Source organism: Schistocerca gregaria, chromosome 2 (genome assembly GCF_023897955.1).
Source record: "Schistocerca gregaria isolate iqSchGreg1 chromosome 2, iqSchGreg1.2, whole genome shotgun sequence".
Lineage (NCBI taxonomy): Eukaryota > Metazoa > Arthropoda > Insecta > Orthoptera > Acrididae > Schistocerca > Schistocerca gregaria.
In genome coordinates, this window is record NC_064921.1 from 233,532,792 (window position 1) to 233,560,647 (window position 27,856).

The window sequence follows — 27,856 nt, forward strand, 5'->3', positions numbered from 1 at the left end:
CACAGCCAGTGATTTTGATACAGAGCGCTACGTGGCGTTACCAATTAAAAAAATCTGAACAGCCTACTTACAATACTCTCAGAACAAAAGAAACGACGCACCACGAAGGAATTATTTGAATGGGATGGAAATCTGGACATGCGACAGCGACGTAAATGATAATTTTTAAAAAATGATCGATTTATTCGAGAGAAAGAGTTCAACAAACATAGCAAGTTCTTAACGCATTGTTCAACCTCTGGCCCTAATGCAAGCACTTATTCAGCGTGGCATTGATCGTCAGACCAGGTTTGCTGAATGTCCTCATGGATATTGTGCCAAATTTGTCTAATGGGCACGTTAGATCGTCAGAGTCCCGAGCTGGTTGGAGGTTCATGTCCACAATAATTCAAACGTTCTCAATTGGGGAGAGATTCGGTCATCTTGTTGGCCAAGGTAGGATTTGGTAAGCACGAAAACAAGCAGTAGAAACTCTCATGGTGTGTGGGCGGGCGTTTATCTCGCTGGAGCCTGGAATCGCATTGATTGTAGAAGAATTGTCTTCAGGGATGAGTCCCACTTCGAACTGAGCCCCGTTGACCGGCGAAGACGGGTCTTGAAACGCACCAGACAGTGGCGGGATACTAGTCTATCACCCGACATACTGCCCGACAACTAGGATTGATGGTCTGCGGTGCCATTCCCTTTTTACATCAGGAGACCACGGGTTAACACCAAAAGCACCCCTCACAGCTCAGCGGTACGTCGATGATATTGTAAGGCCAGTTTCGTTGCCCTTCATGACGCGCCATCCTGGGCTTACATATCAGAAAGATAACACCCGCTCGCACACGGTGAGAGTTGCTACTGCGTGTCATCGTTGTTGTCAAGCTCTACAGATCCTACCTTGGCCAGCAGAGTCGCCGTATCTCTCCCGAGCTGGGAACGTAGGGCATTATTACCAGAGCACTCCAACCCGTTCGGGATTCTCACGATCTAACGCGCCCGTTTGACAGAATATGCAATGATATCCCTCAGGAGGACAACCAACACCTCTGTCCACAATGCCAAGCAAAATAACTGCTTGCATAAGGGCCAGAAATGGACGAACGAGTTATTTACTTGCTCGATTTGTAAAGCTCTCTATCTTTAATAAATCATTCAATTTTTCTGATATTTTAGTCGTTCGTTTGCCTGTACAAGTACATCGAATCTACCGATTTCCGTCCTGTTCGGGTAATTCCTCCGTAGTGCGTCCTTTCTTTGTGTGTGTGTGTTTTCCTTAGGGTGTACATGGAAGCTAATGTTCGACATTAACTAAGAAAGGCAACGGAGGAATACAGTCGGGTGAAATGAAATTTAAGAAAGTTAAATGATGTACCCTAAGAGATTAAATACAAATACAGCATTAAGGACGAGATCTTTCTTTATAGTGTGGTAGTGAAAAAATAAAGCTACGACTGGCAAGATGAAAACATCAACAGACTAGGAGAAGACAGGTCAGTCATGCACGTTATCAATTAGGAAAACTATAGGAAAGAGGTGTACGACAGCCGAGGAGCAGATGACTTCCGTGAAGACAGAGCAGGCTGTAAGACAACACCATGAAGAACAAAAAGATGAAGGGTTGGGGTTGGGTTGTTTGGGTGAAGAGATCAGACAGCGAGGTCACCGATCTCATCGGATTATGGTAGGAAGTCAGCCGTCCCCTTTCAAAGGAACCATCCCGGCATTTCCCTGGAGCGATTTACGGAAATCATGGAAAACCTAAATCAGGATGGCCGGACGCGGGATTGAACCCGTCGTCCTCCCGAATGCGAGTCCAGTGTGCTAACCATTGCGCCACCTCGCTTGGTAAAGAAGAAGAAGATCTCTAGTGATGTTACTGTAACACTCCATAGCTGACCTATGCTACGTGAAATTTCCATGGTTTTACTCTTATCCTGTGTGTCTCGACCACGTAACACCCCAAAGAAGGAATATGGTTTCACCACTTAATGTGTCTCACGTAGTTTCTGACTACCCACGTGATTCCACCACGCAGTTTGTGGTTAGATCCATACGGTATCGTATGTGCATGGCAAAGGGCACTAAATTCCACGACCATACAACAACATTCCACGTAAGGTGTGAATCAGTTGTACACCAGAAACCAACATTTTAGTTTCATAGTCTCCAGAAAAATTGCTCATACTATGAATGAAGGCAAACGCCACAACAGCATCCGCCTGTACATCGATACTCTGCAAACCACTCAAGTGCACAGCAAAGGCTACTTCTCTTTATACCAGTTACTTATCTTCCAGTTCCAATCATGTAATAAACGCGGTAAGAATGATTGCTTAAACGATTTTGTGCGCTCTGTAATTAGTCTAACCTTCTCCCCGAGATTCCAACTGGATTGATACTTAGGGGTGTTTAAAAAAAATCCTGGAGTCTTCACTTAAGGGGAATTAGAATGGACAAAAAAATTACATTAAATGCTTTACGGAAATCGAGGAACATTGCATCAATCTGACTGCTATGAATACTGATTTTCAGGATGTGCGAGTTGGATTTCACATTATCGATCTTTTCGGGATCGGTACTGGTTAGCTTGGAGTAAGTAATTATGTTCGAGATACATCATTCTTCTTTCAGTATCTGCTCATGGGCAGATAGAATGTGTGCGGTGACCGTTGAAACCCTACCACAATATCCGGCCGGATGTCCTCATTTAATAAGCGCCCTTGACCAGCATTTCCCAACTTGCGGTCTACTTTTATTAGCTTGATTAGATACAGCGACCCTTTCCCTCCTCTAACGCCTAACTATTCCCTTTAATGTTTGACAAAACACCAAACAGTGAGTGAGAAATGCAAGGACTACATAAAATAACCTCCGATTAGTAACTAAAATGCAAATAATATAAGCAAAATATTCTATATATAATCCGCGCTTTCATGTTCAGTTACTTGTCCACATAGTCGCTACCCAAATTCAAACATTTGTCGTACCGTGACACAGGTCTCTTGATCCATTCGCCAAAGAATGGTGCCGCATTTCGCTTCAGTCAGTTGCAGACAGCATCCAGAAGGCCATCGTCTGTCGTAGATTCTGAGTAGCCAGCGAAGCTGTCTTGGAAAAGAGACGGAAGCCGCTCAGTGCCAAGTCCAGACTGTTGGAAGGATGTTGAAAAAACTTCCAGGCAAAAGTCTGAGTTTTTCTTCGTTCAATACCCGTCATGGGAGCGCACCCTGTTGTGGAAGAGAATGTTTAATTCTGTTATCATGCCACGCCGTTAGTTTTGGACGGACCTTCCGAGTTTCGCAAGAGTCTCACACTAAACCTGTGATGTCAGAGCATTCTCATGCCTTAACCTAATCGAATGAGATGTCAAAATTCTTCTGCGATCTTAAAGATTTATAACTATTTTTTGCGACTTGACTAATTATGGGTGACGTTCTTGGATTACTGATAGAATGAGGGTGTATTTACTGTTTGGACTGTTCCTCAGTTCCAGGGTTCACACGTCTCGTCCCCAGTCGCAATTCTGTTCGGAAATTCCTCCCATCTTCGTGGTACGACTGAAAGAATGCCAAAGCCGAGCTCACTCTTTCAGGTTTTGAACGTTGGTTAGACATTTTGGTGAAACTGTTTTAATCTGCCAGGAAGTTTCATATCAGCGCACACTCCGCTGCAGGGTGAAAATCTCATTCTGGAAACATCCCCCAAACAGTGGCTAAGCCATGTCTCCGCAATATCCTCTCTTTCAGGAGTGTTAGTTCTGCAGGTTCGCAGGAGAGCTTCTGTAAAGTTTGGAAGGTAGGAGACGAGGTACTGGCAGAAGTAAAGTTGTGAGGACGGGGCGTGAGCCGTGCTTGGGTAGCTCAGTTGGTAGAGAACTTGTCCGCGAAAGGCAAAGGTCCCGAGTTCGAGTCTTGGTCCGGCACACAGTTTTAATCTGCCAGTTAGTTTCACCCAATCAGAGTTTAATTTGTAAACAGCCCTCGCATCTCTTGTGGAGTTTGGCTAGCCACCTGCTCATTACCAGTTTCCTTCGTGTGTTCGGCGGTGACAGTCACTCCACTAACACGCAGCACTCCAGGATGATAATCTGCTTCCTCGCTTTCAACTGTACACAATCGCCATTTGTCGGGCGCTGATGACCGCGCAGTTGAGCGTCTCACAAACCAATCATCATCATTGCCGCCATCGCCGCCGCCGCCGCCGCCATTAGCCGTTACGATGAAGTTGGTGCAGTGGGCACTGAATATCCAGGTTTAGGTTTCTCGCGGTTTCCCTAAACCGATTAAGGAAAGTATCAGGACGGTTCGTTTGGAAAGTGCACGGCCGAATTCCTTCCCCATTCCCAGTTTTTGTTTCGTCTCTGATTGCCCTAATTGTCTTTCCTGCAGTAAAAATTACCTCAAAACTGCTAACGTCAAAGTTATTTTTAATCCATCAATCTCGATAACAGATTGCTGCACCTCGTAGAAGGATCGCGCTTAAGGAATACTTTTAGTAATAAGGCAAACTTTTCTCAAAGTACACATCAAATTACGAAAGCTACTAATCTATACTTACTTTTCTGAATATCTATTACATATGATAAGTTTGGTTTTAGGAAGGGTAAACGCATTAGAGAGGCAGTCCTGACGCAACTGTCGATAATGGCAGCAAGAGTGGAAAGAAATTAAGACACGTTCATTGGATTTCTCGTTCTAGAGAAAGCGTTCGACAATGTAAAATTGTGCAAGATGTTTGAAGTTCTGAGAAGTGTAGGGGTAAGCTTCAGGGAAAGAAGGGTAATACAGAAAATATACTGGAAGCAAGAGGTAACAACAAGAGTGGAAGACCAAGAACGAAGTGCTCAGATTAAGAAGGGTTTAAGACAGGAATGTAGTCCTTCTCCCCTACTATTTAATCCGCACATCGAAGAACCAATAACGGAAATAAAAGAAAGTTTCAGGAGTGGAATTAAAATTCAACGTGAAATTATATCAATGATGCGATTCTCTGATGACATTGCTATCCTCAGAGAAAGTGAAGAAGGGTTAAAGAATTATAGGATGTGTTGTATGGAATGAACAGTAATCAGAACACAATGTGGGTTTAGAGTAAATCGAAGAAGATTAAAGAGAAGTAGCAGAAACGAGCGTACTGAGCAACTTATCAGAATTGCTGATAACGAAGTAGATTAAATTAAGTAATGCTGCTACTTACCCAGCAGAATAACCCATAACAGGACATAAAAAGCACACTATCAGTGCAAGGAGGACATTCCTAGCCAAGAGAAGTCTCCTAATATCAAACATAGACCATTTGCACTTTTGGAACAAACTATTGTGTGATAGTGAAAAGACCATTTGCACTTTTGGAACAAACCATTGTATGATGCTGAAACGCTAGCTGTGGGAAAACAGGAACACAATAGAACCACTTGAGGTATGGTGCTACAGGAGACAGTCAAAAATTACGTGAACTGATAAGGTAAGAAAAAAAGAGGTTCCCCGCAGAATCGGTGAGGAAAGGAATATATGGAAACCACTGACAAGACGAAGGGTCAAGGAGATAGCACATAAGCTAAGACATCACGAAATATACTCCTGGAAATGGAAAAAAGAACACATTGACACCGGTGTGTCAGACCCACCATACTTGCTCCGGACACTGCGAGAGGGCTGTACAAGCAATGATCACACGCACGGCACAGCGGACACACCAGGAACCGCGGTGTTGGCCGTCGAATGGCGCTAGCTCCGCAGCATTTGTGCACCGCCGCCGTCAGTGTCAGCCAGTTTGCCGTGGCATACGGAGCTCCATCGCAGTCTTTAACACTGGTAGCATGCCGCGACAGCGTGGACGTGTACCGTATGTGCAGTTGACGGACTTTGAGCGATGGCGTATAGTGGGCATGCGGGGGGCCGGGTGGACGTACCGCCGAATTGCTCAACACGTGGGGCGTGAGGTCTCCACAGTACATCGATATTGTCGCCAGTGGTCGGCGGAAGGTGCACGTGCCCGTCGACCTGGGACCGGACCGCAGCGACGCACGGATGCACGCCAAGACCGTAGGATCTCCTACGCAGTGCCGTAGGGGACCGCACCGCCACTTCCCAGCAAATTAGGGACACTGTTGCTCCTGGGGTATCGGCGAGGACCATTCGCAACCGTCTCCATGAAGCTGGGCTACGGTCCCGCACACCGTTAGGCCGTCTTCCGCTCACGCCCCAACATCGCACAGCCCGCCTCCAGTGGTGTCGCGACAGGTGTGGATGGAGGGACGAATGGAGACGTGTCGTCTTCAGCGATGACAGTCGCTTCTGCCTTGGTGCCAATGATGGTCGTATGCGTGTTTGGCGCCGTGCAGGTGAGCGCCACAATCAGGACTGCATACGACCGAGGCACACAGGGCCAACACCCGGCATCATGGTGTGGGGAGCGATCTCCTACACTGGCCGTACACGTCTGGTGATCGTCGAGGGGATACTGAATAGTGCACGGTACATCCAAACCGTCATCGAACCCATAGTTCTACCATTCCTAGACCGGCGAGGGAAGTTGCTGTTCCAACAGGACAATGCACGTCCTCATGTATCCCGTGCCACTCAACGTGCTCTACAAGGTGTAAGTCAACTACCCTGGCCAGCAAGATCTCCGGATCTGTCCCCCATTGAGCATGTTTGGGACTGGATGAAGCGTCGTCTCCCGCGGTCTGCACGTCCAGCACGAACGCTGGTCCAACTGAGGCGCCAGGTGGAAATGGCATAGCAAGCCGTTCCACAGGACTACATCCAGCATCTCTACGATCGTCTCCATGGGAGAATAGCAGCCTGCATTGCTGCGAAAGGTGGATATACACTGTACTAGTGCCGACATTGTGCATGCTCTGTTGCCTGTGTCTATGTGCCTGTGGTTCTGTCAGTGTGATCATGTGAAGTATCTGACCCCAGGAATGTGTCAATTAAGTTTCCCCTTCATGGGACAATGAATTCACGGTGTTCTTATTTCAATTTCCAGGAGTGTAGCTTTCATTGTACTAGAGGAAGCCGTTGGGAGCAAAAACTGTAGAGGAAGACAGAGACTGGCCATACATCCAGCAATTAATTGAGGACGTAAGTTGTAAGGGCCACTCTTATGTGACGAGATTGGCACACGAGAGGAATTCGAGGCGTCCGCATCAACCAGTCATAAGACTGATGACTCAAGATGACGATGATGCACCCCGTGGAGGCCCGGGAAAAGAATAGGCCTCCGGTATGGTCTGCCAGTGGTAAAAGGCGACGAAAAGAACAAACCACTACTAGGGCTAACCCCCTTTTAGTGTGTTTAGTTGGTTCAGGACAGAACTAATGAAGCCTCGGACAAGCGCTGTCATGGTCAGGGACGACGCTTGAACCCTATGCCCGTCCATAATGATAACGACAATGCTAGACACACGGAATGATCAAGGTCCGCGTCACTTTCCATAAAACAGGAAAGAGAAATAATAATAATAATAATAATAATAATAATAATAATAATAATAAACACAATGTATATTGTGAAATTAGAATAATATCTTAAACTGAAAGCACGATACCAAGAAAATTATGGCTGATGCTAAAACAGATCAGTAGGAAATCAGTTTACATGGCTAGCATTTCCATAGCTTTATGCTGAAAGGCATGTAGCATGTGTTCTGTTCATGACGCAGCACTTACTTGGGTGCTAAAATATGTTTGTTATTCACGGCACATTATTTTCGACACATTCAACATCAATGAGAGTTTCTTCGCTCTGAATATGATGAGCAAACTACGTTTATGTCCTATTGTATCAAAATAAGAACCTATTTTAGAAATCAATTTCAAGCATACTTCAATCCCGATTACAAACATGTGCAGTACAAACCATTACTTTCTCGCTCTCCTCAGTACTGACATATAAATTCAAATTGTAATTTTTTTTTTGAGAGTCTTCATCCCTATTTCTTCTGTTGTACTGCGATTTTATTCATTAGGCAATAGATGCTAAGATCTTTCCTATAATAACCAATCTTGAGATATTCTTTTGTTACACATTTTTCTACTGTTCTAAGGTGTCCCATGCCTAACCACAACGCCCTTTTGCCGTTTCTTTGTAGTCATTTATTTGATTTCAAATAGGGCCTCAGAAACTGTTGCTGTTTTATAAAACTGCATTATCGTTTGGTTTAGCTTTTTATGCCTTCAGATCTGTGTATCCTTCTGCAAATATTTCTCTAAAGTCATGCGCCAACTATGCAGCTATTCAGAACTGTGATAATGATTTTTTCGCGAAAATCTGCCAAACAGTTCTAATTTTTTTTTTTTTTTTTTTTTTTTTTTTTTTACAGGGAACTCGAAAACTGTAGTTTATCTATCAAGAACTGTGAAAAAACGTTTGCTGCTCAGGCGTCGGGAGCCAGCGTCACCACACTGGCCGGACGCCTTATACGTAGCACGATACTGGTACTGGCGCGGCACAGTCGACGTCGATGCCACGAGGCAGTGAATGCAGCATCGGATTCTGCTGCAGCCTTACCTTGCGATACCGCTCCATGTAGTGGTGCGCCGTCCGTAAGGCGCAGAACGGATCCGTTGCACATCGCTCGAAAGCTGCAACAATAGCAACACACCATCAATTTGTTATGAGTGTAATTCAGCCTACACTAGAAAACAAATCCAGCAGAAAGCTATGAAAATCTCCCAAAGCTGTTTAAACTACCTAACAGTTATCATAAATGAACGTAATTAATTGTAGCGGCACTTTTACATCAACTCCTAGATAAAGAACTCTTCCATACTTCAACTGCTTACGAATCTGAATCCCTCTGTCCATATATCAATAAATATTTACAAAACTCATTGTATAGATGTACATTATGCGTCTCCGACTCCAAGGGATCGATTTCAGCCGTACTTAGTTCACACATCACTTAGTCCGGTATTACACTATCAAACATCTCTCACCATCAAATGTGATCAAATACTCATCATCTTTCCTTTCTTTGAAGTTGAGCAAAAAGGGATATTACATTGTCTTCAAATTTTTCGTAACCTTTCTGTTGAGTACATAGTTCCGCGTAGTTAGCGCGTACACAACTTTCCCACTAGAGCGCGCCCCGGTAATGACAACAGCGCAGGCGCAGCGCTCGTCCGTCTCCGCACTACGAGATGGCGCTGCCATAGAGACGGATCTGCTTCCGCCGATCCGCGTATTAATATGGCTGCGTAAGAATGAGATTGCTGCTAATGTAGAACCTTTTCTCCTCACGGATCACACTCGCGCAGTGATATATGAACGCGCGAGGTATTATAACAAGTGTACAGACCTCCGATTAGTCAGTCTGCATTTTTCTGCACCATTCTGTACCAGTCTACAGTCAAGCTTCAGTCTGCGCCTAATAAGATTACCATATTCCTATACATATCCATGAAGATAAATGTATAGACACTTTTGTCGAGTATCAGATATTTGTGAGAATAAGATTAACGTACCAATACCAAAGGAACTTCTAATTGTCAATTGTAAATAGCATCCAGAACCAAGTTAAGTAATTTTTATGCTTGTTATTATTTTAATAAATGTATGTGAAAATTAATCAAGTTCTATTTAAAGTTGGTCACCGTCAATCTGCTACTCTAAGCGTGCAAGTGGCATTTCTATCGTCTGACCTAATGGCAGAAGATAAACACGCCACGATAAGACCACAATTCATATTGCTGACACTCGCCTACTTCATTAGAGCGACAAATCAAATAATCTGATTGTGTGTGTATTGAAGGTCTTACAGTACGCACACCACACTTTCCTTCAAAATGACAGAGGAAGACTTGCTTTAAGTTCTGCAGTTGCGTGTGATACAATTGCATTGTGCTTACCTTAGAAAGAGGAGCGGGAAAAAAGAAGTATACGTACTTGGGTGAAGCCGTGGATTTCGCGGCGACCTAATACAAGCATTCAATAAAATGTGTTAACGGAGCTGCAAGTCGAGAAAATGAAGTCGTATGAAATTTATTTGCGAATGGACGAGGGTTGATTTCAGTAAGTGCTCAGGAAAGTGGCTCATAATACGTTGGCGAATACTCACCTCGAAAATGTTATATCTATGTTCATAAATAGTACATTAATGATATTTTAAATTACAGGGTGACTCAAAAAGAAAGAACGTATCAGTTGCTCGTTACAGAGAAACTATGAAAAATAGAAACACATTGCGCATGTCACTGGACTGAAGAAGGCCCAAAGGTTTATGTTGGCGCAAACACACTATACCATACACTCAACACCAGCACCATGCGTTGCTAGGCGAACATCGAATCTGTAGTCCATTTCATTCCACAGACAGATCTATGGGTCCTTGTTTATTGAGTTAACAATTTCAAGTAGACTTTCAGCTCTTGAAGAGGAGCTGCCATAGGTGGGATAAAGACTGTCTTATGTACCCCACAGGGAGAAAAGCTGTGAGGTTTGATGACCATGGAGGCCAAAAGCAATGAACTGTATGTTGCTGTTCACCTCTTCCAGTCCACTGTTGTGGGATGTTGTTAAGACAACGCCGCACTTCAATGTCAATGTGAGCAGTTATGCATAAAAATGCAATTAATGGAATCTTCGTGAAGTTGAGGAAACAACCAATTTTGCAGCATGTCCAGGTATGACATTCCTGTCACAGTTGCGTTTGCAAAAAAGGAAGATCCATAAACATTGTGAACAGAAACGGCACCTCATTACTTTTAATGATCCTCAGTCAATAAACAGTTAAATTATGTACATGAATTAAATTTAAACTTCTAATATTTACAGGTTTAATACTTACATCTGCTTTCATTAAATCCATCATTCAGACATTTGATAGTTTTTTGGCTATTACAACCAAGTATTTCCAAAATTAATGTAAATTATTCATTTCAGTGATCCTCAGTTAAGAACAGTCAGATTATGTACAAGATTAAAATTAAACTTTCACTATTTACAGACTTACATTTGCTTTCCATACATCCATCATTCACACAGTAGGTAGTTGCTTGGCTGTTACAACCAAATATTGTCAAAAATTAAAGTATAATAAATTTTCATTAAAATGGTCTACTGCACTTGTTGAGAAACTCATGGATGCCGGTTTACTTTACCGGGTAGATAAAAATGTCGATTTGCCTGAAAAGATGAGTCGTTTGGAAAACGTATCCACCATCATATCCTGGAGAACTGAAATGAAAAATTTCGTACCTTCTGTTGTGTTCGCCGGGACGCAATTGCTGCAGTAACTGCAACTTGAAAGGGTTCATAAGAAGGCGTCGTTTTAGAACACCACACACCGTCATTTGAAGAAGTTGAAGTTCCTGGCCTGGCCGTCTTATGGACTTCGCGGGGTTCCGTGTAATAGCATCTCTGATATGCTCGACGTTTCCATCAGACATACGTGGCCGACTAGTGCTTTTTCGCTTTGCATATCTAACGAGCTTCCAATAATTTTGTCTACTGGTCACAAATCTCCTTATACGTAAGCGGTTTCTCGCTGAATCGACGGCGGTACGCGCGTTACACTTTAACAATTGATTGATTTCGCGCACATTCCAACAGACGGTGTAATCGCAAAGTTGCTACAAACGCACAATAGCGCAGCTGTGTCAAAACTTTGAACGTTCCCTTACCCAGTGAAATGCACAATGTGTTTCTATTTTTTTGGTTTGTAATAAATACGTGAAATCTATACCTTTTTTTTAATCACGCGGTAGTTTACGTGTATGCCAATCAACATCAGACTTCTAAAGGTCTTTGTTTACGTTCATCAATTTATAGTTAGTACTACAGATGTGTTAAGCTAGCTAAATGGCCGTTAGCTGCCGGAGGGCAAATAAATAAAAACATTTAACCAAGAAGATCAGGTTTCTTCTTGCAGTAAACAGAAGACTATAGTTTCCTTTGATGAGATCTAGAGAGAGGCGTTGGTTTTGATCAAAGAAATTAAAAAAAAGGCAATATTTAACAGAAGGTCTCTATTACACTACGTCAAAGATATTGGACAAACAAATTTTGGCAACGAAATTTGCTAGCGCAACATGGGTATTACTGATAAGAACATGGGGGGGGGGGGGGGGGTGATGCAGTTTGAACCAAGTATCTCCCATAGGGGTGGGGGTGGAATAAGTCAGGAGCGATTTCAACCAAATTTCGTATAAACCGGACTCATTATTTGTATATTTTGTGTTCTTCGTATAACTATTCCCGTCAGGAAAATATTTCTACCGCCCTTCGGTGTGGGTGATAAATCATGACATGTAAAAATATTCGATAACGGCCGGTATTAGCACTGAAACCGCGTGTGGTGGCTCAGATATCATAACACTGGACTCGTATTCGGGACGACGAGGGTTCACATCCGCATCCGGCCATCCACATATGGGTTTCCTGTGCTTTTTTTCTTTCCTTATTCGAGACAGGGTTGTAGCCTATCCCCGATCTCATTCAATCTGTCTATTGAGCAAGCAGTAAAGGAAACAAAAGAAAAATTCGGAGTAGGAATTAAAATCCATGGAGAAGAAATAAAAACTTTGAGGTTCGCCGATGACATTATAATTCTGTCAGAGACAGCAAAGGACTTGGAAGTGCAGCTAAACGGAATGAACAGTTTCTTGAAAGAAGGATATAAGATGAACATCAACAAAAGCAAAACGAGGATAATGGAATCTAGTCGAATTAAATCGGGTGATGCTGAGGGAATTAGATTAGCAAATGAGACACTTAAAGTAGTAAAGGAGTTTTGCTATTTTGGGAGCAAAAGAACTAATGATGGTCGAAAGATATAAAATGTAGACTGGCAATGGCAAGGAACGAGTTTCTGAAGAAGAGAAATTTGTTTACATCGAGTATCGATTTAAGTGTCAGGAAGTCGTTTCTGAAAGTATTTGTATGGAGTGTAGCCATGTATGGAAGTGAAGCGTGGACTATAAGTAGTTTAGACAAAAAGAGAATAGAAGCTTTCGAAATCTGGTGCTACAGAAGAATGCTGAAGATTAGATGGGTAAATCACATAACTAATGAGGGGGTATTGAATAGAACTGGGGAGAAGAGAAATTAGTGGCACATCTTGACTAGAAGAAGGGATCGGTTGGTAGGACACATTCTGAGGCATCAAGGGATCACCAATTTAATACTGGAGGGCAGCACGGAGGGTAAAAATCGTAGAGGGAGACCAAGAGATGAATACACCAAGCAGATTCAGAAGGATGTAGGTTGCAGTAGGTACTGGGAGATGAAGAAGCTTGCACAGGATAGAGTAGCATGGAGAGCTGCATCAAACCAGTCTCAGGACTGAAGACCACCACAACAACAACAACAACAACAAGTCGATGGGACGCTAAATTTAAACATTCCTTCCTTTCTTTCTTTTTAGTACTGAATACATTGTTTTATAGGTGGCTAGGCAGATTGAAGAGAATCCCGATGACGTTTCACCATTATGGGAGAAGTGAGGGGGGTGTAATGACATATCAGAATATTTCTGTTATGCCTGAAGCAATTTCTGCCAGACATCGCACGGGTACCACTCGCTATCTAGAAAAATTTACTGAGTCAGTAAAACACCTCTTGCATCTCTGTGTCAAGAAGTGGTGGCGAAAAGAGATTACTTAAAAACATATGTATGTGTAACAACTGAATGTAATGACTTAGTACTGACCATAAGGAATAAAATAAAAACAAAATATTTATATAGGCTCCCTGCAGATGTACCCTTAAGATGTTACTCTGGAAGCGAATACCCAAGAAAATACACTGATGCGTGTTGCATCCACGTGGTTTCTCAAGTCACCTACTGAACTTCTATTAGGCCGTTGTCTCGCTCGTTGCTATGCCTTAGAAGGAAAACTCATCGTCACATCCCTCTCAGATTTAGTGGTAAGAGCCCACTGGACAGCTCATCAGAAACTGAACGCAGATCAAGCATGAAAACAGGAATAAAGTGTGTACAGGACTGTGAAGAAGAAGATGATGATGATGATGATGATGATGATGATGATGGAGTACAATATAGAGCAGCCGGAAAGAGAAATTGCGTCATTGTTAAGTGGTTACGGTGTTGGATTGCCAAACGGATTAGCCGTATTCAAACCTTTCTCTCACCACTTTTTTATTATTCAAATTTGTGTCTGTGTCGTGGCGTAATGTCCGTCTGCAACAATGAGGTGTAAGGTGTAATGACAGTTGATTCTGAACAACTAGTCTATTAACAGCCGAAAGGAAGAGGCTTTCGAATGAGAACCGCACAGGAAAACACGTCTGGCATGTCACACAAGGCGTTAGTGACAGAACGTCTGTCATACGATACGAACCCCTTATCGACCCACCTAACTTGTTCGATTAGTGAGTGAGATAGTCCTCCTTGCCAGATTTAAGTGTTTGTATGAATGTGAATGTGATCGCTCCCAAGAAAATGGTGAAAACATGATAGCTTGTCACATAAGCTGTAACAAATGAGCACAACAGTTTCACAAACACACAGTTTCTCTGTGCTCTGTCAAAATACGTTTTTCATGATTTTGAAGTTGCGTTCCGTTTTAGAATTCTTGACTAATTCCTTTGTTGTAACATAGTTCACACCCGTTTATTTGTTGTTTTCATTTCTGTGAAACGTGTGTGTGGTATCTCGCCTGCTCTCTCTATTCATCACATTTACTTGCGATAATAGATGCAGAAAAGCGTATTCTTACCAGATGACTCATATTGTATAACCAGTGTGTAGTATGACAGCTGCCAAGACTACAGAAAGAGAGCAAACATTTCAGTGACCGGGCGGACAGTTCATAACGTTATGGGAAAAAATGAATGGCACGTGGGAATTTTGAGCACAACTCGCCTGCTTGGCAGTCTGACACCGGAACCGCTTACCCACGACGCCGTTACTGTTTTGTGCTGCCCTTTATTGCACCCCTCGTTTCTACTTCGCTTTTTTTTACAGTTCAGTACACCTCTTTCCTGTTCTCATGCTTAATCTGTGTTCAGTTTTTTTTACGGGTAATCCACTGGGTCATCTAAATCTGAGAGGGATGTGATGGGGAGTTTCCCCTGTTAGAACCGACAAAGTGATTTCATGGCCCAATCGCCTGCCTGCTTCCAGTTCATTTTTATCAGTCATAATCACTTCCTACGGTCCACATTGTTCCATGATGCGTTCATTTATTTTTCTATCTCTCCTGACAATTCACATCAGCCGTCCCTCAATTACTATGTCTCATTCACGAAATTAGTAATACTCATTGATAATCATTCACGTCAGGCATACTGGAAACCTTGTTTCAAAATATAATTAGCATAACAAAAGTATTCGAGGCTATCTTAGTGATCATGTTTCTTCTCTTGCCTGTCCAAACGTTTTCAACCCGCAGCGTGCTTAATTTAAACCCCTGCCATCTAATATTCTTTTGCTCACGAACATCGATCTCAGAGCAAAACGAAAAGTATCATTGTATCTTGAAATATTCGCATAGCAAGACGCGAATATTTGTTACGCACAACAGTGTCGACATTTTGTGTACATTGATTAAAGATAATAAAAAAGACTATATTCAAGTGAGCATTACCAAAAGCTATGATTTTATAGTTTGATACTCTCAGTTTACGACTACGGGAAATTTTTGTTATAGTGTACAATTTTTTATTGTTTCCAATGACGCCAGACGCCAGGTTGATGCATAAAGAACATTCTAATATCCTACCGCTTTCTAAAGAAACTGTAATCATAATTAACAGATTTTCAAAAACTTTCATTTCTATAAGAGAATTGGGGAAATAAGCAAAAATTATGACACATTCATAATAAATAATCTAAAAACAACTGTATGTAAGATTGATTTAGTTTCTCTACTTTTACTACACTAAATCAGTTTAAATGTAACAAAAGTATATTGATGTTTAACGTCAAGAATCACAAACTTGCGATTCCGCACTATTCCTCAACACCTAAGATACCTATCTCCATTGTTTTGGGGCATTGTGCACTTGAGAAGCAAGGATTATATTAACCACACACGAGTGGAAGTAATCGTCAAATTGTCTACCAACTTCTGTCAGAAAATTATAGTAGTGAAATGTAGTTGAACAGTAGATTTGGATGTTTAATTTACTTCACTTTTACATTTCAATACTTTTTACAATGTTTGTCATCAAATAGTTTTGGGATATCTTCTACGGCACATGCATTCTTTTACTTTACCTACTTCTCCACGGATGTAAGATAACTCCTTAGGTTCTCTGCCACATGTAGGTAGTAATTTCAGGGTGCCAGTTAACAGCTTACTGATATCGTTACTATCTGGTGTTTCCTCCTTAATTCTGGTACCCTTATCTTCTCTTTTGCCTGCTCAAAGAAACACTCCCGTACAATCTTCTCCTTGGTTTTCTTCTACATCTATTATTTCTTTTCATTCCTTCCCTCCCTCCCCCCCCCCCCCCCCCCCCCCTCCATTTCGCCTTGTTTTTGTATGGTGGTGTGCATCTGTTCTCCTTCAATAAACCATTACCCAAGTCTGGCACTGCGTACTAACGCGATCGTATTCTGCATGTCAAACTGTTACGTTTACAAAGCAAATCCATTCAATGATACAATGAATTACAGGTTTTAATAACATGTTCATATAAAAGTGAATCAATACTTTATATATAGTCTTCTTTCGGAGGTGTCCAAAAGAACTGACACTTTGATTCTGCAGCCTCTATGAATCAAACGAAGGAATTAAAACCATGGGCTACCAGTGTGCACTGATTTGTATCAACGGGGCAAGCCAAAAATTTGTGCTGGACCAGAAGTGAAACCGGTGTCTCTTTCTTACTAGGCAGATGCGCTGACCATTATGCCATCTGGCCACACTGCGGTTGTGGTGACTATTGATTTATCTTGACAGCAGCCTGTCAAACACAAATATTCGACTTATACCCCACTCTACTGACATGCCCCTGCTCTTTAGCGTCGTTACCCGGGTCATCTCGCCGATTCCCCTAGCAGTTCGAGCTCTGTGTGCATCAGCAGGGATCACTGGCCGTCATTGGCTTAGTTATATATGTGGTGTCTGTTCTTTCAGACGAGTCCAAAAGAACAGATACCATTTTTTATCCTGTACCCATTGTGTCCAGATGCCATAGAAGTCAGCACATCTGCCTAGTAAGCAGGAGCCTGTGTTCGAATCCTGATCTAACACTAACTATACACCAGTGTCCACTGGCAGCTAATGACTTTCATTCACTTTCTGTGTCTTGACTTTGTCAATTACAGGAATCAGAAGAGGGCAGCATCAGTCCGAAGTAGTCGTGTTTATTGCAAGCTTTAAATACTCAATGCATATGATTACCCACTGCCCACAATTACCCAGCTCTCCCTTAAGTGTTACAATTAGTTTAGCCTCTCGTTTTTTCAAAAAATAATGTTATGAATCCAATTCACAAGGTTTTCAGGCAATAGTTTTCTATAGAAGGAAGGTAGGAAGGAACATAAGGGTCTTATGTCCCGTCGATACAGAGTTCATTAGAGATTGTCCCACAGCAAGAGTTAGCAATACCGGAAATGGCGACCGTGCCAGGAGCAGGAGAGCACTGACCATCGTTGAGGAGTCGCGCGTCGGCCGGCAGCGTGGGCGCGCCGGCGTCCAGCCAGTAGTGGCGAGTTATGCGGAACAGGCCGCAGGCGCCGTCGTCGCAGCCCAGCGAGCGGTTGCACCTCGACGCCGCCTCGCAGATGCAGCCGTAGCACGAGTCGTACCGCAGCCGCGACTCCCCGCCCTCTGCCGGCAACACCACACAACACTATGCTAACGAGCTTTCATCATCATCATCATCGACATTTATAAAATGTTCACGTTGGAATATGAACATCTATGTTTCAATTTCGATGTTCAAGTGTTTAAAAATCATAACATCGATACTAAAGACAAAACATCGACCTTCGATATTGGCAAAAAAAAACAACACCGTCATTGTTTTCGTCTTTTCAATGTACCCTTTTTCCGAACATGTCACATAACGACACCAGTGTAACATTTGCTACGTATCAAACTTGACCGTGGCAGGGAGGAGGAAGCAATATTTGTGGACGAACTAAGGCAGGAATATTCCCTATTGTAACAACGCATTGTTTGCTTGCCTTTCGTGATTCATTCAGTTCAAACAATGCAAGAAAAAAAAACTAGTTGCACTAAATGTTAAAGAGCTAATGTGCTACTTTCGCCATGGGAGGTGCCACCTTACCGAAGTTAATGCTGCCCGTAGACTACCGCCCCTCCAAAATTTTACTACTCCCCAAAATCACAGATTGTCTCGCATTTCGTATCCATCTCTCCTCCTCCACCCTTCTACTTTCACAGTTAATCAAAATTTCCCATCTTCTACAACAGCAACACATACTCCTCTCTTACATCTCTTTCAAACTTTAGTCTTAACACATTACAGTCTACTCCACTTTCTGATCTGCTACCGCGCCCCTTTCGTAGGATAAACTCAGTCGCCTTCCCCTCATGGACCATGAGGTCGTTTCCAAGGTTTATCCTTCCTTGTAACCGTAACCTGCCCCACCCAACCAAACGCACGTGAAGGCTTGAACTCACTCCTTCCTCACCCAATTGGTAATCTATCCTGCAACCGACATATCAGTTCCTCCCGACAAAGACAAACCATGTTCTTCCATCCAGCATTCTCCTCAGTATTTCTCACACCCCAATCCACAAGCAAAGTTACTAACAGGCCACATTACATCATCTTCACTAAGTTTTTCAATGTACTTCACATCATCATCATCATCATCATCATCTACGTTTTAACTTCATTGATTTTTAACCTGAACAATTTACAAAAACCAGTGGTAGAAGAGCAGCAACATGGCCACTGTCGAGCTACAGTGCAGAAGAAAGACTTTCCTTCAGATGAAGAATGGTACACGTACGTTATTGCTACTGGACGTGTGTAACGCCACTGGGACCTTCCATGTGCAGATTGCAACTACTACTGAAAGATGGCGTGTTATATAGCTTATCACTATGTTTCCAAACTTGAGAAAGGCAGAGTGGCACCACGAACTGTCCGGGAGGACTTTACTGGATGATGATGATTGGTTATCAGCGCCCGTACAAATTCCCAACGTTTGCTCAGTCCAATCCCGCCACTTTCACGAATGATGACGAAATGGTAAGGACAACACAAAGACCCATTCATCTCGAGGCAGGTGAAAATCCCTGGGAAATTAAGGGGTATTCTGTGGTGTTCAGCTATGGATCTCTCTTATTTTTGGCCGTCACATCGATGCCGAGATATCCATAGCCGACCTGCCGAAATGTCACGATATGCAGCGATACTCGATATCGGCACCTCTACAACACCTAAAAGCATGGCGAGGGAAGCTATTTGATACAACAGGACTGATCTGGTGATTAAGTTGGGCAACAATGATAAGACCAGTGTACAAAATGGCATATTCTAGCAGGACAACGCAAGACCGAAAACTGCAGTTCTCATTAAAAACACTATTACGTATATAAGATCCTCGACTAGCCTTCCCAGTCCACAGGTTTGTCACACGTAGATCATATCTGTGATTTAATGGGAACACCTGTACTTTCAAACCAGCGCTAGTCAGCAAACTTTATCAACTAGTACTGCATGTGCTTCAGGCATCGCTAAAAAACTTTCAACATGACATTCAGAGACTGCTTGCTTCCATGCTTCAACGAATACCTGTCTTCATGTGAATTACAGCTCGTATGTTGATGGAAAAAAATGAAAGATTAATCGTTTAATAGATACTACGTGATGAATATCTCCACATATATTCATAAACATAAGAGTGTTGCTTCATGGTGTAACACTCTCCAAGTCTATAAGCGTATGAGGATAGTGACATTAAATTTCGGGGTGAACGACTATCAGTGAGAAGATTTGCCGATGATGTTGATATCGTTTGCAAAAGTGACTTACAGCAACTGTTCACCGGAATGATCACTCTAATGAACACATAATATGAACTGATGTGTGTAGGGTAAGCAGGCAACATCGTGAGAGCTCCACCATCTCTCCCCCTGAGGAGGAAGAGTATACAGAAATTTCAGCTATTGTCAAGAAGGCTCCACTATCTTTCCTAAGGAAGAAGGGATGTCTTGTCTATGGCCATTCGCCAACCAATTCTGCTAGCAGCCATACACTCGCGACCAGCAGGTTGCCGCGCTGCAGTCACCAGCTAGAATCGTCTCATGCGCCAGTGATTTAGCAACCGGAAGCACTTGCACTGTTTGCACGCAAACTTTCTGGACAACAAACAACCTGTGCTGGTTTGTTATCTACAATATCTCCTGCAGCCATCACAAAAGGCATCGGCCTCACCGCCAGAAGAGTGAGCCTCAATGACTGTAGCACTGCAATCAAGTCACATGCTCCATGTGAATATGCACCTGCCTGCCTGGCAACGACCCCAGAAGGCATCATTTGCTTACTCCCTGGGCTTATGTCGGCCATGGCTAGCAGTCCATCCATCAGAGATCAAGCACTCACTCAGCATACGCTCTGTACCCACAGTGACTCAGTTGGATCACAAGCTTACTCCTTCAGCCTTGCTCACTCTCCAGGCCCTTACACCGTATACACCCATTGGCTTATCAGTTGAAGCACGAGCACAGCTCACTATAGTATCCTGCTGCTGACCCTGTCACTAATAAGGGCTTGCGGGTTTTAGTGGAGTTGTTTTCCAAGTGTTATATCTTCCTGCAACTGACGACAAACTGAAGTGCCAATTCTCCTGCTATTGGACAATAGCCTAATTATGTTCATTTCAGATCTTGTGTGTTTAAATGTTGTGCTACTCCTAATGAAGAGTTACTTGTTCTTCATCTATTTGGGAGCCAGTTATGCACCGTACACCAGTCATAATAGGCTTAGTGAAGTTTTCCCAAGCTTATTAGGACTGGAGCTATGTCACTGTTATTACTGAATACATGGTTATACGCAGTAAGAATAGTTACAACAATGAGAATAAACAAACGAAACGCCGGAGTGTGGAGGAGCAGCGACTTGTGAGATCAGACACAGAAGAACTTAGTGTCGAAATGGAGGACCAAGTGGTAGAATGCTGCCACATTAGAAGCAAAATAACAGACGATGCAAGGATAGCAACAGGAAGTAGACGAGCACAGGTGAAGGGAACATTCATCACCAAAATAAGTCTAATAGTAATGAAGAAATTTCCGAGAATATACGGTATTTCTGGCTCAAGGTAATCTATGTAAGTTAATCGTGAATGTAGAAAAACCAGAAACGAGCAGAACTAAAGCGTGAGAGATGTACTGCTGCGCTGTAGAACATTATTGAAAATTAAGTGGATCGATAGTGAGTGTGCTATCCTCATAATTGGCGAGGAAAGGAAAAACAATGAAGAAAGAACAGAAGAAATTGGGGCATGCTGTCTATTTTGAAAAACACTTATTCACAACCGATGTAGTTCTCGAAGAAAGGTCCACTGATCTACATGCCCTTTCTCGGGGAATTGTTTAAAATTTATCAGCGGGTTACCTAAAATATTCTATCAAAGTTTCATTTTCTCAGTGCCTGAGATCAGGGCAGCATTGTCTGAATGCGTGTGCGTGCAGCACTTCTCATTCAGTTCAGTGTAGCGAATAGATATGTGCAAGTCAGCTTACTTGGTGCATCTGCAGTCAGTGAACAATACTGGACTGGACTTTTATGTTTTGGAGAGCGACAGGCGACTATGAGTTACCGCCCCAGTAGCAATCACTTTAACTAGTCAATCTTCCACTTAACTCCCTGCCCCATGCATCTACTGAATTGATTTTGCCTTTGAACTGTGTTTTTATTGATCGCCTGCGTTAGAGGTTATTATAGTTATCAGAATGAACTTTAATGCTAAATGGAAAGGTGGCCCTGTCACTATTTTAGTCACTTGTTAATGGATGATTCATACATCAACACAGGACTGACCTTTTATAAAAATTTGTGGCATATGCCAAACACTAAGGTTTGTCTGACTGAACTGTTTACTCTGACTGAAACCATGGATAACGCAATCTGAAATTATCTAATAGTGAATAGACTATGATGGATTTATTCTGCACAGAAGTTATACTACGTTGATGCTGAGACCAAGTGGTAAGATTTTGATCCTGTTTGCCCCAAGAAGCCGATGCAGCAAGACAACACTCCTTTTCTCTACGTGTGGCGCTTTCTCGGGTGGCAGTTGCGGTTCAAGTGTCTGCAGAACAGTGATGCTCGGTGCCTGTAATTCCCTATCGCTGCTACGAAATTTGCAAAGTCACGGCTGGCGGTTGCTAGCCAGGTCGCAATTACTCTCTAATGGAGCCCTAAAATCTCGGCAGATTCCAGCGGGACACACTCGTTCGCCAGTCATCCCATGGACCAATCTAACTCACCCGTACAGCAGTGCGCACAAGGAGATCGAATGTCAAGGCAGCAAGACCAGCCACGAGTAAGACTGCCCTTGACACAGTGAGCTGTCAGAAATGACAGACATCTAAACTGTCAGTACAACTAAGTCCTCACCACAGACTCTGCAGCGAAGACCAGTGTTAGTCTTGTTCAGTACCGCTGAAACGAGATTTCCAGCAATTAAAGGTGAAAAGATGACCGACAGAAAAATGTCCAAGGGATGACTCACTGTACTGCTGTGTGAAAACATATTAGGTAAATGGAGAAGCCACTGCTGATTGGAAAGGCGGCAAAGCGTTTTGTTTCACGGACATAATACGTCAGTAATCTGCCAGGAAGTTTCATATCAGTGCACACTCCGCTGCAGAGCGAAAATTTCATTCTGGAAACATCCCCCAGGCTGTGGCTAAGCTATGTCTCCGCAATATCATTTCTTCCGGGAGTGCTAGTCCGAAACGTCTGCAGGAGAGCTTCTGCGAAGTTTGGAAGGTAGGAGACGAGGTACCGATCGGGATTAAAACTGTGAGGACGGGTCTTGAGTCGTGCTTAGATGTTCAGTTGGTAGAACACTCGCCCGCGAAAGGCAAAGGTCCCAAGTTCGAGTCTCGGTCCGGCACAGTTTTAATCTGCCACGAAGTTTCATATACCTCAGTAAGCTTCCAGTCACATGGCGAAGCGATAAAAAGGAGTGGATGGTGAGTGGTCTTACGGAAGAACGGCTGGGCTCTCAACTCGAACATCAAGTTCTCTATTTCCTAGACAATGCAACTTGCCACCCGGAAGTCAAGTTATCAAACGTGAAATTCGCCAGGTTCCCATTAGGTTCTCAAAATCCATGGACCACGGGGTTATTTACATATTCAAGTTCAAATGGTCAAACGGCTCTAAGCACTATGGGACTTAACAACTGAGGTCATCAATTCCTTAGACTTAGAATTAGTTACTGCAAAAATGTGGGAAATTAAGGAGATGGGACCTGGATAAACTGAAAGAACCAGAGGTTGTACAGAGTTTCAGAGAGAGCATAAGGGAACAATTGACAGGAATAGGGGAAAGAAATACAGTAGAAGAAGAATGGGTAGCTCTGAGGGACGTAGTAGTGAAGGCAGCAGAGGATAAAGTAGGTACAAAGACGAGGGCTGCTAGAAATCCTTGGGTAACAGAAGAAATATTGAATTTAATTGATGAAAGGAGAAAATATAAAAATGCAGTAAATGAAGCAGGCAAAAAGGAATACAAACGTCTCAAAAATGAGATCGACAGGAAGTGCAAAATGGCTAAACAGGGATGGCTAGAGGACAAATGTAAGGATGTAGAAGCTTATCTCACTAGGGGTAAGATAGATACTGCCTACAGGAAAATTAAAGAGACCTTTGGAGAGAAGAGAACCACGTGTATGAATATCAAGAGCTCAGATGGCAGCCCAGTTCTAAGCAAAGAAGGGAAGGCAGAAAGGTGGAAGGAGTATATAGAAGGTTTATAAAAGGGCGATGTACTTGAGGACAATATTATGGAAATAGAAGAGGATGTAGATGAAGACGAAATGGGAGATACGATACTGCGTGAAGAGTTTGACAGAGCACTGAAAGACCTGAGTCGAAACAAGGCCCCCGGAGTAGACAACATTCCATTAGTACTACTGACGGCCTTGGGAGAGCCAGTCATGACAAAACTCTACCAGCTGGTGAGCAAGATGTATGAGACAGGCGAAATACCCTCAGACTTCAAGAAGAATATAATAATTCCAATCCCAAAGAAAGCAGGTGCTGACAGATGTGAAAATTACCGAATTATCAGTTTAATAAGCCACGGCTGCAAAATACTAACGCGAATTCTTTACAGACGAATGGAAAAACTGGTAGATGCAGACCTCGGGGAGGATCAGTTTGGATTCCGTCGAAATGTTGGAACACGTGAGGCAATACTGATCTTACGACTTATCTTAGAAGAAAGATTAAGAAAAGGCAAACCTACGTTTCTAGCATTTGTAGACTTAGAGAAAGCTTTTGACAATGTTGACTGGAATACTCTTTTTCAAATTCTAAAGGTGGCAGGGGTAAAATACAGGGAGCGAAAGGCTATTTATAATTTGTACAGAAACCAGATGGCAGTAATAAGAGTAGAGGGGCATGAAAGGGAAGCAGTGGTTGGGAAAGGAGTGAGACAGGGTTGTAGCCTCTCCCCGATGTTATTCAATCTGTATATTGAGCAAGCAGTAAAGGAAACAAAAGAAAAATTTGGAGTAGGTATTAAAATTCGTGGAGACGAAGTAAAAACTTTGAGGTTCGCCGATGACATTGTAATTCTGTCAGAGACGGCAAAGGACTTGGAAGAGCAGTTGAACGGAATGGACAGTGTCTTGAAAGGAGGATATAAGATGAACATTAACAAAAGCAAAACGAGGATAATGGAATGTAGTCAAATTAAATCGGGTGATGCTGAGGGAATTAGGTTAGGAAATGAGACACTTAAAGTAGTAAAGGAGTTTTGCTATTTAGGAAGTAAAATAACTGATGATGGTCGAAGTAGAGAGGATATAAAATGTAGACTGGCAATGGCAAGGAAAGCGTTTCTGAAGAAGAGAAATTTGTTAACATCGAATATAGATTTAAGTGTCAGGAAGTCATTTCTGAAAGTATTTGTTTGGAGTGTAGCCATGTATGGAAGTGAAACATGGACGATAACTAGTTTGGACAAGAAGAGAATAGAAGCTTTCGAAATGTGGTGCTACAGAAGAATACTGAAGATAAGGTGGATAGATCACGTAACTAATGAGGAGGTATTGAATAGGATTGGGGAGAAGAGAAGTTTGTGGCACAACTTGACTAGAAGAAGGGATCGGTTGGTAGGACATGTTTTGAGGCATCAAGGGATCACAAATTTAGCATTGGAGGGCAGCGTGGAGGGTAAAAATCGTAGAGGGAGACCGAGAGATGAGTACACTAAGCAGATTCAGAAGGATGTAGGTTGCAGTAGGTACTGGGAGATGAAGCAGCTTGCACAGGATAGAGTAGCATGGAGAGCTGCATCAAACCAGTCTCAGTACTGAAGACAACAACAACAGAATTAGTTAAACCTAAATAACTGAAGGACATCACGCACACATCCATACCCGAGGCAGGATTCGAACCTGAGACCGAAGTAGCAGCGCGGTTCCGGATTGAAGCGCCTAGAACCGCTCGGCCACAGCGGCGGCACACATTCAAGTCCCATTATAGGCAGTTATTGGCACAGTCTCTTATTTTTAGTGTTTAAGAAACTGAAAGTAAATTTTCTCTTGCATGGTTAGTTTCTGTCTTGGATGCAGTGAAGTACGTATATTAACTTGGCATTAAGGGAAAAAGCCCAAAACTGTTACCAAGTGCTTCAACAACGCGGCGTTTGGAGGTCAAGAACAAGACGCTTCTGCGGCCAACGGAGTTCAACAAAATGCTGCAGCAATTGCTGAATCAATTAAAATGCGAAACATTTCATGTAGTGTCGGTGGCTACATTCTAAGTGATTGCTTTCTGTCAACTCATTCCAGTTTCACTTCAACAACAAATTTATAGAAATCCTTAACACAGAAGATGGTAATGAAGATACAACGGAAGAAGAGGAGCAGCAAAAGGATGTCCGTAGAAAAATTAATACGCCGGATGAAGCAATTGTACGCAATTCTCCCAAACTGTTTCAACTATTCACTGTGTAAAAAACAGTGTTGAACAGGAATGTTGCGAAAAAGTAAAATATAGAGCAAATAAATAAGGAAATAATGGGCATGTACATACAACAATAAACGAATTTAAAGTTGAAGTAAAAATACGGAAATTTCGTATTATTTATCAGTTAGGGTAATAGTCTACTGTTCTGTTGTACAGTGTTGAGTAAATAAACATGCGCTATACAGGAGTGCAGGTACGTAAATACGAGCATAATTACGTATTTATACTTTTGTTCGCGATACTTGAAGAATTTTAAGTAGCCCTGTGATTTTTGTGTAATACCATGCGATCCCGTTTTTAGCAAGTTTTACTTTATTACGAAGAAACCAGTTTCGAGGTTTGCAACAGTAAACAGCAGGAACGGGTGGGAATAGACGACAGTCTTATGACATTTCTAACACGAATAAAGATGATAAGAAAATAAAACGGCGTGGAGGTGACACCTACATTTCCGCCAGTAGCGTTGGCATTAAACGAAAGACATTTTCAGCTGTGTCATCGTGTTGTCAAAAAAAAGTGTTACTGGCAAGTAAGTGGTAGCCAGCAAGAAGAGCTCTTTGACAGTTTCTATGGAGATCTGGATAAAGCATTACGAAATTCTGTTTTAAGTGAGAGTATAGGAAAGAAATATAGTACCGGTACGTCTTACAAGAAGCTGACGGTAAACCATAGGCTGTTCAGAAAAACTACCTGGGAATATTTTCTGTGTATTTCTAGCACTAATTTCAAAGTATGTCATGCTTATCTATTAAGCCTGTATCGTATCTGTCAAAAGACTACGAATCTTACAACGAAAAAAACTAGTTAACTATTCATCTCATGAGAGAAGGGTCACAAATGATAATCGCGCTCACGAAACGACAGTTCCCATTTGGGAAATGGTAAGAGAGCACTTATGCGAAAGTTCGAATCGACAAAGCCAGCCGGAGTGGCCGAGCGGTTCTAGGCGATACAGTCTGGAACCGCGCGACCGCTACGATCGCAGGTTCGAATCCTTCCTCGGGCATGGATGTGTGTGATGTCCTTAGTTTAGTTAGGTTTAAGTAGTTCTAAGTTCTACGGGACTGATGACCTCAGATGTGAAGTCCCATAGTGCTCAGAACCATATTTTGAACCGAATCGACAAAGTCATTATTACGAACACAAATCGTCTTTGAGATATTGTGAGAACCCAACTCTGAATATTAAATTATTATATGACCTTTTATCAACGATTCTTTGAGACTGCAGGTGAAAACTTTGAAACGAGTAATGTAATCTATTTTAAGTATTTCAAGCTTAGACGTGACTACAGCTTCAAACAACCTAGAAGAGATGTCTGACTTTTACACTGCTTCTGAAAAATTTTAAGCCAATAAAAAACGACCCTTCCTTCGGAGAGTTCCTAAGTCACAAAACGAATGCTGAAACATACCTTACACTTAAGGAAAACTTGATTCATAAAAACTAATCTGATTTAACGCATCTTATTATTAAGTCTCAGTACTCGTAGAACCTATCTGTATCCAAACTGAATGTGACCAGCCAATTTTTCGAAGCCCGTTACGGTTATATGCTTTCAGTGTCCATGTACACAATGCTTATTCTTCATTTATGTACTGCTCCATGGAAATGCAAGCTAAAAAGAACCCCAAGACTGTTGTACTGTTCATACACAATGTTCTAGAAATTGAGTTGAAAGTCTTTCCATACGTCAAGCATTTGATCTGCCCTGCCATGCATGTGGTGGTTAAAATACGAACTCGTAAGTAGTGTCA

General features: G+C 42.5%; 1 protein-coding gene across 1 annotated transcript in view; it reads right to left on the minus strand.

Moving 5' to 3' along the window:
- The window catches only part of LOC126336763 (lysozyme-like), a 112,471-nt gene that overhangs the window by 24,616 nt on the left and 59,999 nt on the right, over nucleotides 1–27,856 (minus strand). Inside the window, exons 2-3 of the mRNA XM_050000772.1 lie at nucleotides 17,556–17,738; nucleotides 8,506–8,579 (exon numbers count right to left, since the gene is read on the minus strand). Of these exons, the coding sequence (XP_049856729.1) occupies nucleotides 8,506–8,579; nucleotides 17,556–17,738 (257 nt within the window). The remainder of the gene's footprint in view (nucleotides 1–8,505; nucleotides 8,580–17,555; nucleotides 17,739–27,856) is intronic.